This window comes from Salvia splendens, chromosome 21 (genome assembly GCF_004379255.2).
Source record: "Salvia splendens isolate huo1 chromosome 21, SspV2, whole genome shotgun sequence".
NCBI lineage: Eukaryota > Viridiplantae > Streptophyta > Magnoliopsida > Lamiales > Lamiaceae > Salvia > Salvia splendens.
The window spans coordinates 232,695-249,097 of record NC_056052.1 but is presented as its reverse complement, the minus strand read 5'-3'; the positions used below and the strand labels follow the sequence as shown (position 1 = coordinate 249,097).

General features: G+C 41.1%; 4 protein-coding genes across 6 annotated transcripts; 1 reads left to right on the top strand and 3 right to left on the bottom strand.

Moving 5' to 3' along the window:
• Positions 1–959: 959 nt before the first annotated feature.
• LOC121783498 lies at positions 960–3,421 on the bottom strand. Its single transcript, XM_042181589.1, has 2 exons — positions 3,042–3,421; positions 960–1,406 (listed from the first exon to the last, which is right to left on the bottom strand). Exons 1-2 carry the CDS (start codon positions 3,096–3,098, stop codon positions 1,053–1,055), a joined length of 411 nt encoding a protein of 136 aa, XP_042037523.1. The 5' UTR covers positions 3,099–3,421; the 3' UTR covers positions 960–1,052.
• Positions 3,422–7,779: 4,358 nt separating this feature from the next.
• LOC121783482 (probable arabinose 5-phosphate isomerase) lies at positions 7,780–10,666 on the top strand. Its single transcript, XM_042181570.1, has 3 exons — positions 7,780–8,540; positions 8,945–9,168; positions 10,119–10,666. Exons 1-3 carry the CDS (start codon positions 7,887–7,889, stop codon positions 10,273–10,275), a joined length of 1,035 nt encoding a protein of 344 aa, XP_042037504.1. The 5' UTR covers positions 7,780–7,886; the 3' UTR covers positions 10,276–10,666.
• Positions 10,667–10,737: 71 nt separating this feature from the next.
• On the bottom strand, positions 10,738–15,423 carry LOC121783483 (probable NAD(P)H-dependent oxidoreductase 1). Of its 3 annotated transcripts, none has more exons than XM_042181573.1 (4): positions 15,240–15,423; positions 14,883–14,972; positions 11,221–11,402; positions 10,738–11,092 (listed from the first exon to the last, which is right to left on the bottom strand). In XM_042181573.1, the coding sequence occupies exons 3-4, from the start codon at positions 11,383–11,385 to the stop codon at positions 10,853–10,855; spliced, it is 405 nt and encodes a 134-aa protein (XP_042037507.1). In that variant the 5' UTR covers positions 11,386–11,402; positions 14,883–14,972; positions 15,240–15,423; the 3' UTR covers positions 10,738–10,852. The 3 variants fall into 3 exon arrangements, with proteins under 3 accessions (XP_042037507.1, XP_042037505.1, XP_042037506.1); XM_042181571.1 differs by having other exon boundaries at positions 14,888–14,972; XM_042181572.1 differs by lacking the exon at positions 15,240–15,423 and having other exon boundaries at positions 14,888–15,164.
• LOC121785212 (protein REDOX 2-like) lies at positions 13,593–14,432 on the bottom strand. The gene is made up of 2 exons (XM_042183597.1): positions 14,212–14,432; positions 13,593–13,854 (listed from the first exon to the last, which is right to left on the bottom strand). Exons 1-2 carry the CDS (start codon positions 14,430–14,432, stop codon positions 13,593–13,595), a joined length of 483 nt encoding a protein of 160 aa, XP_042039531.1.
• Positions 15,424–16,403: the final 980 nt, after the last annotated feature.

Here is a 16,403-nt window from a genome sequence, read left to right as displayed (position 1 = left end):
GGCGGGAGGCATATATATCATGAGGTTTAATATGTGTGTATTAAAACATGAATTTTTCTCTATATATAGTTTAGTGAATAGATCATTAAAATTGCATCGTGTTCATTTACAAAACAAACAAGAAAATACATACACATATAGACAACATAAATGTAAAGTCATAGGATAGGTTACTAACTTACTACTATATTAAATGGTCTATCGCATTAAATTTCTATACATTCTAATTTGGACTAAGCTAAAAGAAAAAATACTAAGATTGTGTGAATAATTTAATTTTACTATATTACTTTTGGATTTTTCTTCTCAAGTATAATTGGCTGAAGATTGGGCTCAAGTGGGAACTATATTCCAATAAGATGAATGATTCATGATAATGATAGATATAGTGTGCAAATGGGCCAGCGATAGTCTAGGTGTATGTTTTATGAACTAGTACTATTTAAATTGTATACTTTTTGAGTTGGAAAATGTGCGTTGGCATAATCATTAGCCCATTTTGTGGGGGGAAAGACTTAATCATGATTAGTCCTCCTCTACGACAATCTAAAATGAAATCCTAAGATATTTGATTCTGCGCCCTCTATTTATATCATACTCATGTATGAATACATAATCACAAATATCTTAGGATTCTTAGCTTATTTCATTATATTTTGATAAGTTCCATGATAATAGCTTTTATCTTTAAGAGGCTGGATTCTTGGAAGTTGGAAAGCATCGGGTCTCCTTTTATAAACGACGATAAATAAAAGTCAAGTGAATAGATTTTGGACTTTGCATTTGTTTTATGTAATTGTGTATGTTTTGTAGAATACAAAGTTTTTCTTGTGTTTTTCACGTTTTGCCGAGGCTACTATAACTATATATGGCTTTGGTGTCATCGCTCCGACGCTGCTAAGTTATGTTACACGAGTTTTATTTGAACTTACCTAACCTTTACCTTGTAAAGAATAAGATAAGATAAGAAAGACAATACATTAACTAAATGCAGTATTAGTTCTATAAATGAAATAAAAGAGCTCTTTGAAGGCGAAAAAATCCGCCCTCAGCTATGGATAGGCGTGAGCAAAATCCACCGTGGGATCAAACTGTGGAATTATTGCAGCAATCCTGCATTTGAGGCGCAGATTTTCATCTTGAAGCTGGGCTTCCCTCATTTTCCTCTCCTCGAGCTCCTTCACGAGCCTGGTTTCTCGCTCATGGCGCTGCTGGAGCAACTGCTTGAGCTCAGCATTGATCCTTTCCAGCTTCAAGATTGACAGGTTTGCTCGTTTGCGCACCCTTTTCCTGTTAAACCAGCTGGTTACCTGCTCCATATCCAGCCCTGTGACCCTCACCAGATCCATCTTCCTATCCTTGGTCAAGTGTTCTGACTCCTCGAATGCCAGCTTGAGAGAGTCAATCTGAAACGCGTTGAAACGTTTAGCCATAGCCACAACTCCCCAACACAAATTAAAGCATCTCATGTTTAATTGTGAATGACTCCTCAAGAATATATAGGTGAATTTTTTTAGAAAATAGAGCTTGATTACTACTCGCAAATAGAGACAGGGAAGGACGAATAAAATGAGGGGTCATTATATGGACCAATAGGTTTGCTGCGATTATAATAAGGGAAGGAATAGTCTTTCATTATAATACAGGAGATGTTAACAATTATGTGCTTTTATTTATATATGCAGATTTTTGTCATTTTGAAAAAGCAACTACAATGTCAAACAATAAATTATGTGCAGAGGAAATGAACTAATGAAGTGGAATATATCTAGCCGAACGAATCTAGGCTTCTAATGCAAATTATGCAATATAGGAGATGTTAACAATTATGTACTCTCATATATGCAGATTTTTGTCATTTTGAGGGAAACAATAAACTATACAGGACATACAAAGTAGTACATATCTAGCCAAACGAATATAGGCTTTCTAACATAATAGTACTATCGTCTATCAATAACTTATTTCAGCAAGCCTAAAGTCCCAAAACATAATTTAAAACGTAAAAAGTACTCATTGGGATATCTTATGTTTTATTTCAGATTCATTTCAAGAGAAGCTATCAAAATCCATAAGAATATATCCCAACAATTTTGGAAAATAGTACTCCCTCCGTCCACGAAAAATAGGGCATATTTACCATTTTTGGTTGTCCATGAACAATAGGGCATATTCAAAAAAGGAAAGTTTTCAACAACTTCTCTTACTTTTTTGCCTTCTCTCCTACTAATAATATGGACCTCACATTCCACTAACACTACTTCTCTTTTACTTTTTTCCGTTCTCTCTTACCTTACCAATTCTACATTAAAACCCGTGCCATTCACAAAGTACCCTATTTTTCGTGGACGGAGGGAGAACTATCTTAAATCAACCTTGAATTCTCCGCATTATGCTGTTCATGCATTGAGTTCATTATATACAAATGTACAGCCACATTATGCTATTTCCACATGATTGATGACTAGAGTTAACTTGAGACTCTGCAAACCTACACACGATGTAAAATTTTCCTCAATCCTTACGAACATACAAGAATGTGAAGCATTAAATTATGACAAGATTGGCAACAAATAATTGTTTTGAAGTTGCTGTGATACTTGAAACACAATATGCTCAGACAAAGCCATGTGAAACCTAGTAACCACGAATAATTTTGGAGTAAATCAAACTATGAAGAGCTTAGCATCAATAACTATTTCAAAATGGGAGTGATTACTAAACCACAAGCTTCTCAGTTCACACATTCATTCCAATTCATATCCACTCCTATAATCCACACCATGCACTACTCAACAAACACACATTTACTCTATAATCCACCATAAATCGAACTTCTCTTTACAATTATGCCGTCGGTTTAGTTAATATTGCGTTGAATCATCGAATCTCCACAAGATAAAAGGCCATTGAAGCAATGCAGCTATTTCAGTTCTTACTTTCCTGATTAAAAATCAAACAATAATACACATGTATGTCCAGCAACACCTTTTCCCATTATTTATTCCGAGAATATAAAGAAAGCCCTAAAAATAATTTACCATCGTGTCCAGCATAAGCTGCAAATGCCCCAAAAATCCAGTCTTCGGCCGTAGCATGTCCAATCAAACACAATCATATTTGCTGGAAACGAAGAACAGCAGCAGTAGTGATATCAAACACAATCCAGTCTTACAGCGTGTGTGTAGATATCAGATTATCAATCCATTTCAATTACTGGAAAAGTATCTCCGCCGTATTCCCTTAGCTCATCATCTCCCCCTCATTCAAATGCGCATACATACACGAGTTGCCGATTAATATCTAAAAATAGAATATGAGTAGCCGAATTCGCAAAATTGGAATCTGGATTCAGGATAGTGACGAATTTCACTAGGAATTTGCTTCGGCTCAACTCGGTGAGGAGTATGTATGCCGTCAATGGATGGTGCCAAGCAGAGTGGTGACAAATTTATTGGCCTTTTATAAATGGGCTTTACTTTGATGGGCCATTAAAATCAGCCCATAATGAGACGCAAAGTAGTTTATAGTAGTTCCAAATGTATATCTTTTTTTTTATTGATGAGCACTTTTGTTTATTTTGAAAAGATCTTGAATTCACCAAATGTTTGAAATTGACCACCAAACTATGCATGAGGTTGTGCACAAGATCATGGAGTCGCGTGTGAAAATTACAAAAGGTACATTATTAATATAACCCATACCCAATCAATGGATAAAATCCATTGGGTTCATGTTAAATTCCTCAACAATGTTTCCAACCCATCAATATTCACGTAGAAAATCTCCAAGAAGGTCAAATTGAGCATGTGGTAGTTTTGTAAAGTTGAAACTTCAAATATGGATATTTTGCCAATCAGAATTCCATGTCACTTAAATAGTGAACCCAACATCACATCAATTACTAAACAAGCATATCTATATAGATCAAAATTAAATAATATTGGGTCCTACGACGATACTATATGTCTATAATGCGACTGGGAATTATTAATTTGTTATGTCGCCTGACCGACAATCTTTTATAGATTTCTCATGGATTTTATGTTAATTTGTCACACACTTTTCCCCTTTTTATATAATTTTATGATACTAACTCCAAATACACCTCCATAATTGAACAACGTTATGGAAATGTGTCACGCCCGCATTTCCTAAGGATAGGAAGTACGGTGGACCGCGACTAGGGGAGGAATAAAGAAGCGGGGAAGAAAGGGGAGAACAAGAATACTTGACCCGAAAACGTTTAATTAGAGGAAGTTCACTTCAAAACAATGTACGGTAGCGACATTTCTAAAGTTAAAGTAAACAGAGTTTAAATGAAAACATTGTATCGGATTACAAAGCAGCGGAACAGACCAAGAGATAGATAATGCCGGGTATGACGACACGACACCATGCAAAAGGCAAAGTAAAAACACAATTTTGACTTTAATTGCTCAACATCCGTCATCCCCATCGTCGCTCAACCTGCACATTAAGAAAACAACACGCAGGGCTGAGTACTTATTGCACTCAGTGGACACACGCCAAAATCATAGTTTGTCATGCCATAACAGTGTAACCTTGGGGTTTTAAGTGTAAAGAAAATAACCCAAGTACACTAAAACATATTTCATAAATTCGACTGCGCAGTCATTTTCAGATATTGCCACCCTTATTCCCACCATCATACACTATCTGATCCAACGGGTGACAAGGGGCGTGGCCACACCCCAGGTCAACTAGACCGGCCAACTTGCTCTCAGATGGCTCCCGATCTCGTGTACACTAGCCTGAGGGTTCGCAGCCCAACAGACCCGAATTCGATTAAACATATGTGGTAAACCACTTCAGATAGGTTTCAAAACAAAACAGTTGGCAAGACAAACAGTTCATCTCCATAAACATTTCCGGAACAGCGTCCGTATTAAAGATAACCCACAAAATAGTAGGGTAGAAAAGCCCACCTCAATTGCTTAGCTTTTAAACAGTTTCCTTCTTCAACCACAATTGCCTCGCAAAAGTTCACCCTTTTTGAAAGATAAATGAGAATCATGATTAGACTCAGGGAAGACGAGACTTAGTCAACAATGCATGTTTTCTACGTGGATGACTTCAATATCTAGCACGTTACACATACACACACTTAACAACATCCTATAAGTCAAGCACACAGAAACACACGTCCGAAACACACCACGCACGCACCCGACACGCATACCACGCACCCACGACGCGCACACGACACACACCCGAAACACTCGTACTCCCGGTATACCCTCCTTGTGCAAACGGCTCACTTGGCTCGGAAAAGGTTCAGAAAAGGCTCGGTGTCTCGGCCTGGCTCGGCACCTCGGCCGACCGTCTCGGCCGCCTGGCTCGGCACCTCGGCCGACCGTCTCGGCCGCCTGGCTCGGCACATGTCTCGGCGTCTGGCTCGGCACATGTCTCGGCGTCTGGCTCGGCCCTGGCTCGGCACCCATCTCGGCACCTCTCTCGGCACTGGCTCGGCACCTGTCTCGGCATCTGGCTCGGCATCTGGCTCGGCGCCCGTCTCGGCACCTCTCTCGGCACTGGCTCGGTACCTGTCTCGGCATCTGGCTCGGCATCTGGCTCGGCGTCTCGGCCGCTGGCCCGATCAAGTGCACACCAGTTTTCCCCCAACCAACGATTCTCAAACCTTATACGACATTCACAACACACATTCTACATCCCAAAACACACCCGAAAACATGAGATCAACCCTCCAAAACTCTCCACAACACCACCCTAGGCCAAACCCTAAAACTCTCGGCCAACACACACAAAACACTCGAACCAAACGCTGATTCCTCCGAGCCATCCCTTGGCCAAACACACCCACATACATCATAATATCAAAACACCCAGGTTCACACCCATTGCACAAAAACACATCACCCAGAAACGTACATCTCGCAGAACTGCGCAGTTTACTTACAAAAATCATTATAAAATCATCCGACGTCCAATGAAGCTGAAATTTACACACCACACAGAAGACACACCCAAGTTTACACAGTTAAAATTTCGTACCAAAAGGAGATCGTTTGATCAGTCAAAAAGGGGTCGGAACCCACTGTCAGTCACCACCGAAAACATACTCAACATAAACACATGATCACAAAACCTATTCAGCATTTAAAACATTCAAAACGTCCTAAATGCATGTGGTTCGGGTATGGAAATAGGGTTTTGGACTACCTTCTCGAAGAGTTCAAATGTAGTTCGAAAGCCTTCCCTACTCCGACTCCAAATCGGTACGCGAGAGTGTGATACCTTGATGAATTCAAGAAATCAATGAGAGGGAGTGAGTGGGGGAAAGGTGAGAACCGAGAGGGAGGAAGAGAGAGAGAGACCTTACCGGTGTTGAGAACAAAAGCGAGAGGGAGATGAGAGAAACCGATGAGTGATTGGAAAGGAGATAATGTATCGGTTATGTGGGAGTGGGGAGGTTGAGAAAATAGTGGGGTGAGGGGGAGGGGTTTCGAAAATAGGGAGAGAGAGGTTTAATTTGTTAATTAGGATTTTAATTCATAGCTTAATTAATTATTTCAATTACATGTTGCTTAGGTAAATAAAATCATATCCACAACAAGATATTCACAAAAAGAAACATCCCTTAATAAAAACAATATTCAAAATATTTTTTTTTTCGGATATTACAAAATGATCTTCGCACCGTAGATTCATCTAGTATAAATATTGACACTTAAATATACGAACTTTTGTCAATTTTCTATGATTTAACACAAACTAAATGTTTTACTTAAAAATATTTACTATGATCTTATATGTGCGGCTGCAGACCCCTTTGGCTTAATCTAGGGCTCGGTGGCCTTTTCCCAGAAGCACTTCCGGGGTTGTTGATTCCCGACGATGGGATCGTACGAGACGCTGATCCAAGCGTTGTACACCGCCAACGTTTCTTTGGGGCTGTACGGATGCAGAGGTAGATCCTCCTCCTCCTTGTCCGCCTCCGCCTCGGACTCCTCCACCGCCTCGGCCTTCTTCCGGAGTGGGTTCAACGGAATAATCCTCCCGAATCTGAGATAATCCCTGCGAATACCTCGGGGCGGAGGGACGGACATATGCATCCACATGAAAATGGGGTGGTTGGTACCCCCGGCGTAGACGAACCCTGGGTGCCCGGCGTCGATGAATCGGAACCACTACCTAGGACATTGTACGTGCCCTCCAGTCGCCGAACGCATTGATGTCGAACCCGCCGGAGCCGCCACGGCCACCGCCAGAGTTTCCGTCGCCGGACATTTTGTGATGAGAGGTTAGATGAAAATTGGAGAGGAAATTAGATGATTTGGGAAGAATAGATGTGTATTTGTGTGAAATGTGAATGAATTAGGAGTATTTATATAGTAAAAAAAATTAAAAAAATTAAAAAAAAAAAAGAAAAAACGGTAATATAACGGTAATATTACCGTTTTTCATTTTTCATTTTTATTTTTATTTAATTTGAATTTTAAAAAAATAATTTATTGCGTCAGCGTGACGATGCCCACTCGCTAGCCGGCGAATGGGCGTCACGCATGGCGCCGGAGCAAGCCGCGTAGCCTCGGCGCGTTCGTCACGGCGGGACGGAACGCGGAGAGGGCCGGGGACGAGACGGGGCGCTGCAATGCGTCACGCCGCCATCTCGTTCTTTAGTGACGGAATACGGGCCACCCGCGTGACGCGTTGCGGGTGGCCTAAGGCAATTCCCAAATTAACACTTGAAACCTTGAACAAAGTAGTAAGAAATCATACTATAAATAGCAGTAGCTTGTTGCATCAGTGCCAAATCTGCAATCATCTTAAAAATTCCGCGCGTTTATTTGTTGGTTCAATCACAGATTCAGCAGATTACTCGAGAAAGAAATCCGGAAAAAATGGGGTCTCTTTCTCTCTCATTCACCGACCCGCAAGATCAAGAAATTAACATATCTTCGCAGAAATTGGACAATGCCCATTTGCTCAATCTCTTCAAATGCCAACAAAATTACCTCAACCATTTCTTCCAGAATCTCGACATATCCCAAACCCTAGCATTCACGGAGACTCTATTGAAGGCTGAGGGCACCATCTTCTTCTCCGGCGTCGGGAAATCGGGCTTCGTGGCGCAGAAAATCGCGCAGACGCTGGTCTCTCTCGGGATCAAATCGGCGTTCCTGTCCCCGGTCGACGCGCTCCACGGCGATATCGGCATTCTGTCGGCAGTGGATTTGCTCGTTTTGTTCAGCAAGAGCGGGAATTCGGAGGAGCTGCTGAAGCTGGTGCCTTGCGCCAAGGCGAAAAGGGTTTATTTGATCTCGGTGACGTCGGTGACGCCGAATGGACTCACGCGGCTCTGCGATTTGAATGTGCATTTGCCGCTGGAGAGGGAATTGTGCCCCTTCGATCTGGCGCCGGTGACGTCGACGGCGATCCAGATGGTTTTTGGGGATACGGTGGCGATCGCGCTTATGGGGGCCAGGAATTTGAGCAAGGAGGAGTATGCGTCGAATCATCCTGCTGGGAGGATTGGGAAGAGCTTGATTTTTAAGGTGATTTTCTTTTGGTCTGCTTCTCTTTTACTATGTGGATTGTGTGTGAGCTTGTAATGTTGATTTTGAGGGAAAATTCGGTGCTTTTGAAGCTTGTTATGAATGTGGTGAAGAAGATGTTATATTCTGAGAGAATTGATTTACCTTTGTACACTTGTTGAATGGCTGTGATTTGTTAATTTGGGGTTTAGTTTGATAAGGATTCGATTGTGGAGAAAATTGAGTAGAATTGTATAAATGCTACAGGAGTGTTGGTGGGATCTGTTTGTTGGGGTATGATTTCTATGAAAACTGGTGGAAGAAGATTCATTTTTGGTGGATCTTTTATCTGTGTCTCTGTTTCTCTGTGGTATCATGCGCAATGGTGAATTTCCCAAGTTATCTTGAGTCCTTTTTGGTTGTAGGTGAAGGATGTTATGAAGAAGAAAGACGAGCTTCCAGTGTGCAGGGAGCAAGATCTGATCATGGATCTGCTTGTAGAGCTGACCAGTAAAGGTTGTGGGTGCCTTCTTGTTATAAACGATGAGTATCATCTACTAGGTACTTTCACTGATGGTGACTTGCGGCGCACATTGAAAGCCAGTGGCGAGGGGATCTTCAAGCTCACTGTGGGAGAGACGTGTAGCAGGTGCGTTCCTCACCTGATTCCATAGTGTTGTCTCATGTGTATGCCTTTTAAGTTGCTGCATTTGCAAGTAAAGCATCTTCTCTTGGATTTTGACATAAAGACAAAGTGCATTTTGAGAATCCAATCCGTATACGTGTATTATAATCCATGCAGTTAACAAGATCCTTAAACTTAGATTCTTAGAGGAAGCTGATATTATCCTTTAAGAGCCTACCACTGCTTTCCCTAATGATGTTTTATATTTTCGTGTGATTTGGCGAAAACCTGATTTATGTGAAGCAAACTGATGATTTATTGTAATACTAAGATCTTGGTGTTGGTTTCTACGTTTAATGATTACTCTCATAAAAACTATACACTTGGTGAAACAATTATCTGAGTTACTCCCTAATCAACTGAACCTATTTTGGATCATGATGCTCTGTTTCTGGTCATATTTATTCCTCGACCATTTAGGTAACTCGGTTTGATTCCAATATGGTTATTTCTGTGTCTTGCTTGGTGAATTTGTTGGAAACCTACATGAGATATTTAGAATTTGTTGGATGAATTTAAAATTAGATGTCTGGCAGAAGGGCAAAGAGAGTGACTTGGTAATAGGCCTAGGAAGAAGGGGTAGGCGGTCAGGCTAGTGCTGCTGTTAGTCTTCTTGCAATTTCTGGCTCTTACACACTGTTTAACAGAAACTGGATTTTCAAGAAAAAGGTTTCTAGTTCCCAAAGTCTGACATGCTGATGTGGCAAAGCCGCGTTGAAGCATAGAAACCGTCTCTAACTTCTCCCATCTTTCTTTATAAGAAGCACTTCAACTTTGTATTGCAAGATAGGTTGGTTTATTAACTGCGACGTCCTGACCGTCTAGTGATAGATATATTCTCAGGACCATATATATGCCGTTTCTTCTTGATTTTTGATTGAGAAAGTTCAACAACTCCTATCTGTTTATTGCAGGAAGCCAAGGACCATTGGCCCAGAAGCCATGGCTGTGGAGGCAATGCAGAAGATGGAGTCTCCACCATCACCGGTGCAGTTCTTGCCCGTCATTAATGACGATAATGTCGTGATCGGTATCGTTACGTTGCATGGGTTGGTCTCTGCTGGCCTGTGATTCTTCCTGGCAGTCGGCATCAACCTTCAACTCCTCCATTTATTACTCCCTATTCATTATTATTCTTTGTATTCTTTCCCAATGAAGAAGAGTGCTGCGACGGCAATGGCGATGGCGATGATTGTGCTGGTTGAAACCTTGATGCTTGAGATTGTGTTCAAATAAAGATTGCCATAATGTTTAGATATTTGCCAGTGTTGTGATGTTGTAATGTATGGTAATATCTCTAGTGTTAGTAAAGTAGCAAAAGGGGTTTGAAAAATGTAGTTAAAATGAATGCTTTTGTGCTATAATTGAGCCAACCTCTTCCCTTTGCTAACCATTTTCTTATCATTTAATTGCTAGCTTTTGTAATGTCTAAAATTATTAAGATTTTGTTGACATGGTTTCATTTTTTGCAAATAATTATTTTATAGTGATCAAATAGCTACTAGTACTATAGTTACAATATACATATGGCAGAAGAGAGTGTGTATAGGCAACCAAAGTCACAGCTGATTTTGAGCTAAAAAGAGTTTCGGTGCACGACAAAGAAAATCGAATTGCTCGAATGGGAATATGTTCGAGTTAGAGAAGATCAATGTTTGGTTAAAGTTCTCCGTCCCAGAGGTTCTTCAACACTGTTGTAATCCCCATGATCTTGAATAATAAATCTATCTCCTTTGAATGCTTTTGCTTGAGGAATCGTTTGGATCTTGCAGATATCTTCCTCACTTAGTTCCCAGTTGAAAATTTCAAGATTTGCCTTCATCATCTCCTTGTTGTAGCTCTTCACTATTGGAGTTACGCCTTGCTCAATTATCCATCTCAATGCCACCTTAGTATTCAATTCGAGATTCACGAGTTAACTAGGTAGGAAGTCAAAGACGATACAAGGACTGACTGACTCGCTAGTTATTTAAGTTGATCTATTTTTACACTGATTTTCAATGTGGGATAACTCACCTGTGGCACAGTCTTGTTTCTCGAAGCTGCAATTTCTTTGAGAACAGGACTTTCCATAACCGCGAGGGTGCCCCAGAACGCGCACCGTTTGCTCCGAGAGGAGGCCAAGCCGCGACATGAATGTTCTTGTCCTTGCACAACTTCACCAACTTTTGTTGCTGCCATGCTACATTCGTCTCCACCTATGATGAATGAACAATTAGATGTAACACATTTATACAACACTACAAAAAATATGGGCATGTAGGTAACAATATCCGTTGAATAACCGAATTAATTGGACGTGGCAGAATCACCAACAATGATACTAACGGACAAGATTGTCGACGGTAAAAGTATCAAAGGATTTTCGGGGGTGATGGACCGCGGGCGGAATGGTGGCGAATTCCAAGAGCTTAGAGAGTTTAACAGAGCCGAAGTTGCTGACGCCAATTGATACGAGCATATTCCTAAATTATCTCCATATCTTATTATTCATTTAGCATTGATTTATCTTATCTTTTCCACAGTTAATTATTGATTCTCCGTATCTTTTGCTTAGAATATTATTATATTTGATTTACTAGATTTTGGTAGGATATTATTGTATCCCCACATATTATAAATATGTGTAGGAGACCCTCATATTATTCATTCAAGAAATGTCAATTCAGTTTATCCTTTATTGTTACTTTATCTTTTATTGTACTTTATTTTCCACAAGTTCATCTCGTCAAACCCTAATTGACCGAGAACCCTAGGCTGCTTGACGGGAGGATCCCGCGAACAAACCTAACCCTTCTCCGGCGACCTCGCGCTGCCGCGACCGATACGAGTACCCTCGTATCATCTGGTGCTTTCATTGAGAGCTCATCCTCGGTATTTCCGCCATCATGTCATACATCTACACTGACTACGTCCATCGCCAGTTCAATAGACCGTTCCTCTCGCCACTGCCCATGCCGAGCCCCACATCGTGTTGGTGCCTCCAGAGCCAGAACGTGCAATTTGGATACTCCTATCCAGACCCGGCGTGCCCGATTCCAGCGCCTCCCATTAGTGTGCCAAGGCCCTCTTCGGTGTTCTACCCGCGACCCGAACCTGACCCACCAGACGGGCATCTGCTATACACCGTGGCACAGTCGCCTTACCAGCCCCTCCAGCCACCATCGCCTCCCTACCAACCGCCTCACAACAGTGTCGGCCATATGGAGCCTCTCGGCGTGGCACGTGATCCGGTGACGCCGAGTTTGGAATCGAACCTACAGTGGGCTGCCTTGGTTTCACAGCTTGAGCACTTGACTGCAACTGTCGAGCAATTGGTTTCTCGGATGGATGCAAACAAGCGCTGCAATGCGTCCTCCACCAGACCCAGCGTTCAGCGTCCACCAGCCCCTCCGTTCAGCGTCGCACTACTCAGCTGCACCCTACACCGTGTAACCTCACATCAACTCCGACATCGCAGGCAGCCTGCAGCAGCCACCAACGCAAAACTCCCCGCTAGCTCCTCCGTGCAGCCGCAATATCAATGGAGATGAGGGCGACGACGATGACCCACTCCCACTAGCCGTGATCTCTCAGTCGAGCGACTCCAATACTATTCCAACATCGGTCACTCATTTTGTACTTCTTGTTTTCCCCGGTTCTATAAAATTGAGGATTTAAAGGGTGTGAAACGCGACTGCATTAGTTGTTCTCTCGGCAAGAGTAGAGTTCCACAGACATTTCACAATTTGGATGATATAGGTTTTAATGATGACGCGAATCCAATTGATGGTGATGTTACAAGAACGAATCATCGACCAACATCGCTTGACGGTGATACACGGTGGATTCCTCCGCGCAAGGACACATCGTGTTTGAGCATTCTGGGACGCGTGGACAAGCTTCCCATTTTAACGATGAATTTTGGCAACCACAATGGTCATCCTTTGATGATTTTTGATGGAGGTGATGAAGGGAGATGCTCTACTGTTCGGTGTGCGTTTGATCCGGGAGGAGATACCTCGCCAAAGCTTCTGGTCGCGACACTCTTCGTTTTGTCGTGGTTTTCACCTTGAGGACAAGGTGAATTTTAACCGTGGGGGAGTTGATACAAGCATATTCCTAAATTATCTCCATATCTTATTATTCATTTAGCATTGATTTATCTTATTTTTTCCATAGTTAGTTATTGATTCTCCATATCTTTTGCTTAGGATATTATTATATTTGATTTACTAGATTTTGGTAGGATATTATTGTATCCCTGTATATTATAAATATGTGTAGGAGACCCTCATATTATTCATTCAAGAAATATCAATTCAGTTTATCTTTTATCGTTACTTTATCTTTTATTGTACTTTATTTTCCGCAAGTTCATCTCGTCAAACCCTAATTGACCGAGAACCCTAGCTGCTTGATGGGAGGATCCCGCGAACGAACCTAACCCTTCTCCAGCGACCTCGCGCTGCCGGGACCGATACGAGTACCCTCGTATCACCAATAGACTTGGCTAATCCCAGCTTACAACACTCTTCCATGGCCTCCCAAACCTCTTTAACATTAAAATGAAGCAAGTCTTCTCCTTTTAGATTAGACACGTTGGCATCTTGCTTCATTCTTATTGGCCAGTGTATAAGGTAGAGATCCACGTAGTCTAACTTTAGATCACTGCAAATCAGTACAAATTTTATATTTTCCTTAGGTTAAAATGAATGTTGTTTCAAACATTATACTAGCTGACAAAGAGCACGAAAGTACAACATACTTTATTGATTAAGTGGAAGTACGTCTCAATAGATTACAAGCAAGACTTGTTTTTTTTAACTAAAACTGGATTTTTATAGTCCTTCCGTCCCAAGGTCCCAAGGTAGTTAATGCATTTCTTTTAGACACAAGATTTAAGAAATTGATGTATTAAAAGTTAAAGTGAAGAGAGCAAAGTAAAAGAGAAAGAGAAAGTAAAATATGAAAGAGGATAGAGTTTGTTTGAGGGCAGGAAGCACAAGATCTCGATGAGTGTCGAACACATTGAGCTTCGACGTAACAAAGACTTCACAACGGCTCTTGATGAGGCCGCGCTCCACCGCATCCATGCTGTACATGGCGGCGGTGTCGATGTGGCGGTATCCGCCGTCGACGATGATGGCGGTGAGCTCGTGCGCCGGCGGAGATGGTTGCCAGCCGGTGCCGAATCCCAGCGCCGGCATCTTATAGCCGGAATTCAACACTATCTCACCAACAACCATCTCTCTTCTTGATGATTTTTATTGGTAGAGCAAGTCAACGGTTTTTGGGGAGCTTTTGTTTGATACTCCTATTTATGTGCTCCTAGCATGCAGTAATAGAAAAATCAAAATTATTTAATTATTAATCTTGGCCGACATTATTGACAAATCACCCACAATTTGGTTTTATATAAATGTATATATATAGTTACAAAAAGGCTTTGACACTTAAATCACCCATATGGGAGGTACTTGGAGGATCGCGTATGGTTGTGTTGACCAGTTTGCCGAGCACCTTCAAGTGCTCAGAAAGTAGAGGGACAAATATGCCGACGAAGCAAATAGTGACCACCTAAAACGCTCGGTATATTCAGTTATACCGAGCACTTAATGGTTTTTTTGTAGTGACCCGAAAAGGTTAAATCTATTAATGCCGGCATCGGGAGGATCCTAGGAATGTTTTGGAGTTACCTTACCTTATATGATGTTGAAGTAACAATGTGTGTATTTATTTTTGGAGTTACACCTCGTTCAACTGTCCATCTAAATGCCACCTTCGATCTGAGATTCACGAGTTAATTAGTTAGGAATGAAGAAAGGTATCAGATGATAATGAATAAAGAGAGATATCAGATAGCCAAAGAAACAAACAAACAAATAAATAAATAAATCAGATAAATGAAAGAAAAGGGAAAACGATGAGTAATAATGTAGTATATATGTATGGCATATTGGCATGCAATATTTTGTCAGCTTATTAACGTCTATACAAGCAAAAAGTAATTTCATGGACAACACAATCCACACATAATGGGATCAGAAACGGACCTCAAGTCCGGCTAGCCAATTATTCCCAACACTTTTCTGGTTAAAGGTGTGCGCGGTAAAGCGGAACAAATCTAATCTATTTTCATAATTCTAAATCTAAAGTAAGTAGTCAATTTTAATGAATAGATCGAGAACATATCCTATGATATTCTTTAAGAAAAGATCATATGAAAAGGAGCATCAATTGTTTTTGTCATTAGGTATGTGCAAACATCAAATTAAAGACAACTTTACAAAACAAATGCTACTTCACGGATGCAATTTTAAAATATAGGTTGATGTTGTGTCATGGTTGAATTCATTGAGGCCTAATTCCAAAATTACGTTACTAACAAAGGGAAACCAAACCTAAACCTAAACCTAAACCTAAACCTAAACCTATTCCTACAAAAAGTAAATATTTCCATTTTGGAAGATATAGTTGGAATGAAGGGACGGAATCGTGACACACATGCATGTGTTTGCTAAAATTCATTTACGCTGAAACAGGTCACACGTTCGAATTTCATTGAAATTTTTTGTATCTCTAACTCACGCGTCTAAATATAAAAAAAAAACCTTTAATCAAATATATTAGAAAGTTAGTAATAAATTGTCTTATCAATAACTAATAAACCAAGACATTGAACATGCACACATAACAGCGTTGATGTTATCAATCACTTAAAATATTTTGAATTAAAAAAAAAGAAAAGAGTGTTCGAGCTGTCAAAAGATTAATTGAGAATCATCATAGATAAATACAAGTATATGTATAGTATTAAAAAAATTGAGCAAAATATTTAAAAATTATATGGTAGAGGCAATGACACATCCTTTGTTTCTATCGAATTCCTAATCGCTCCTCATTATTTAAAAAAAGAGTTGCAATTTAATCACCAACCACATGTAGAATTATCTTAGAAAAATAATTAATAGAAAATACACATTTCCCAACTGAGGACCACTCAGACCATCCACAACGCGTCTCGCGCCGGGCTCGCGTCTCGTCTCGGAGAGACGAGACCCCCGCGAGACGCATTGCAGCGCCCATCTCGTCTCCAGCTCGCGACCGTCTCGTCGCGTAGCTCGTCTCGGAGAGACACGAGACGAGCTGTCTCGCCACGCGCCAGGGACACGTGGCACGTCCCCATGCGTGCGTGACGCCCACTCGCTGGCCGCGAG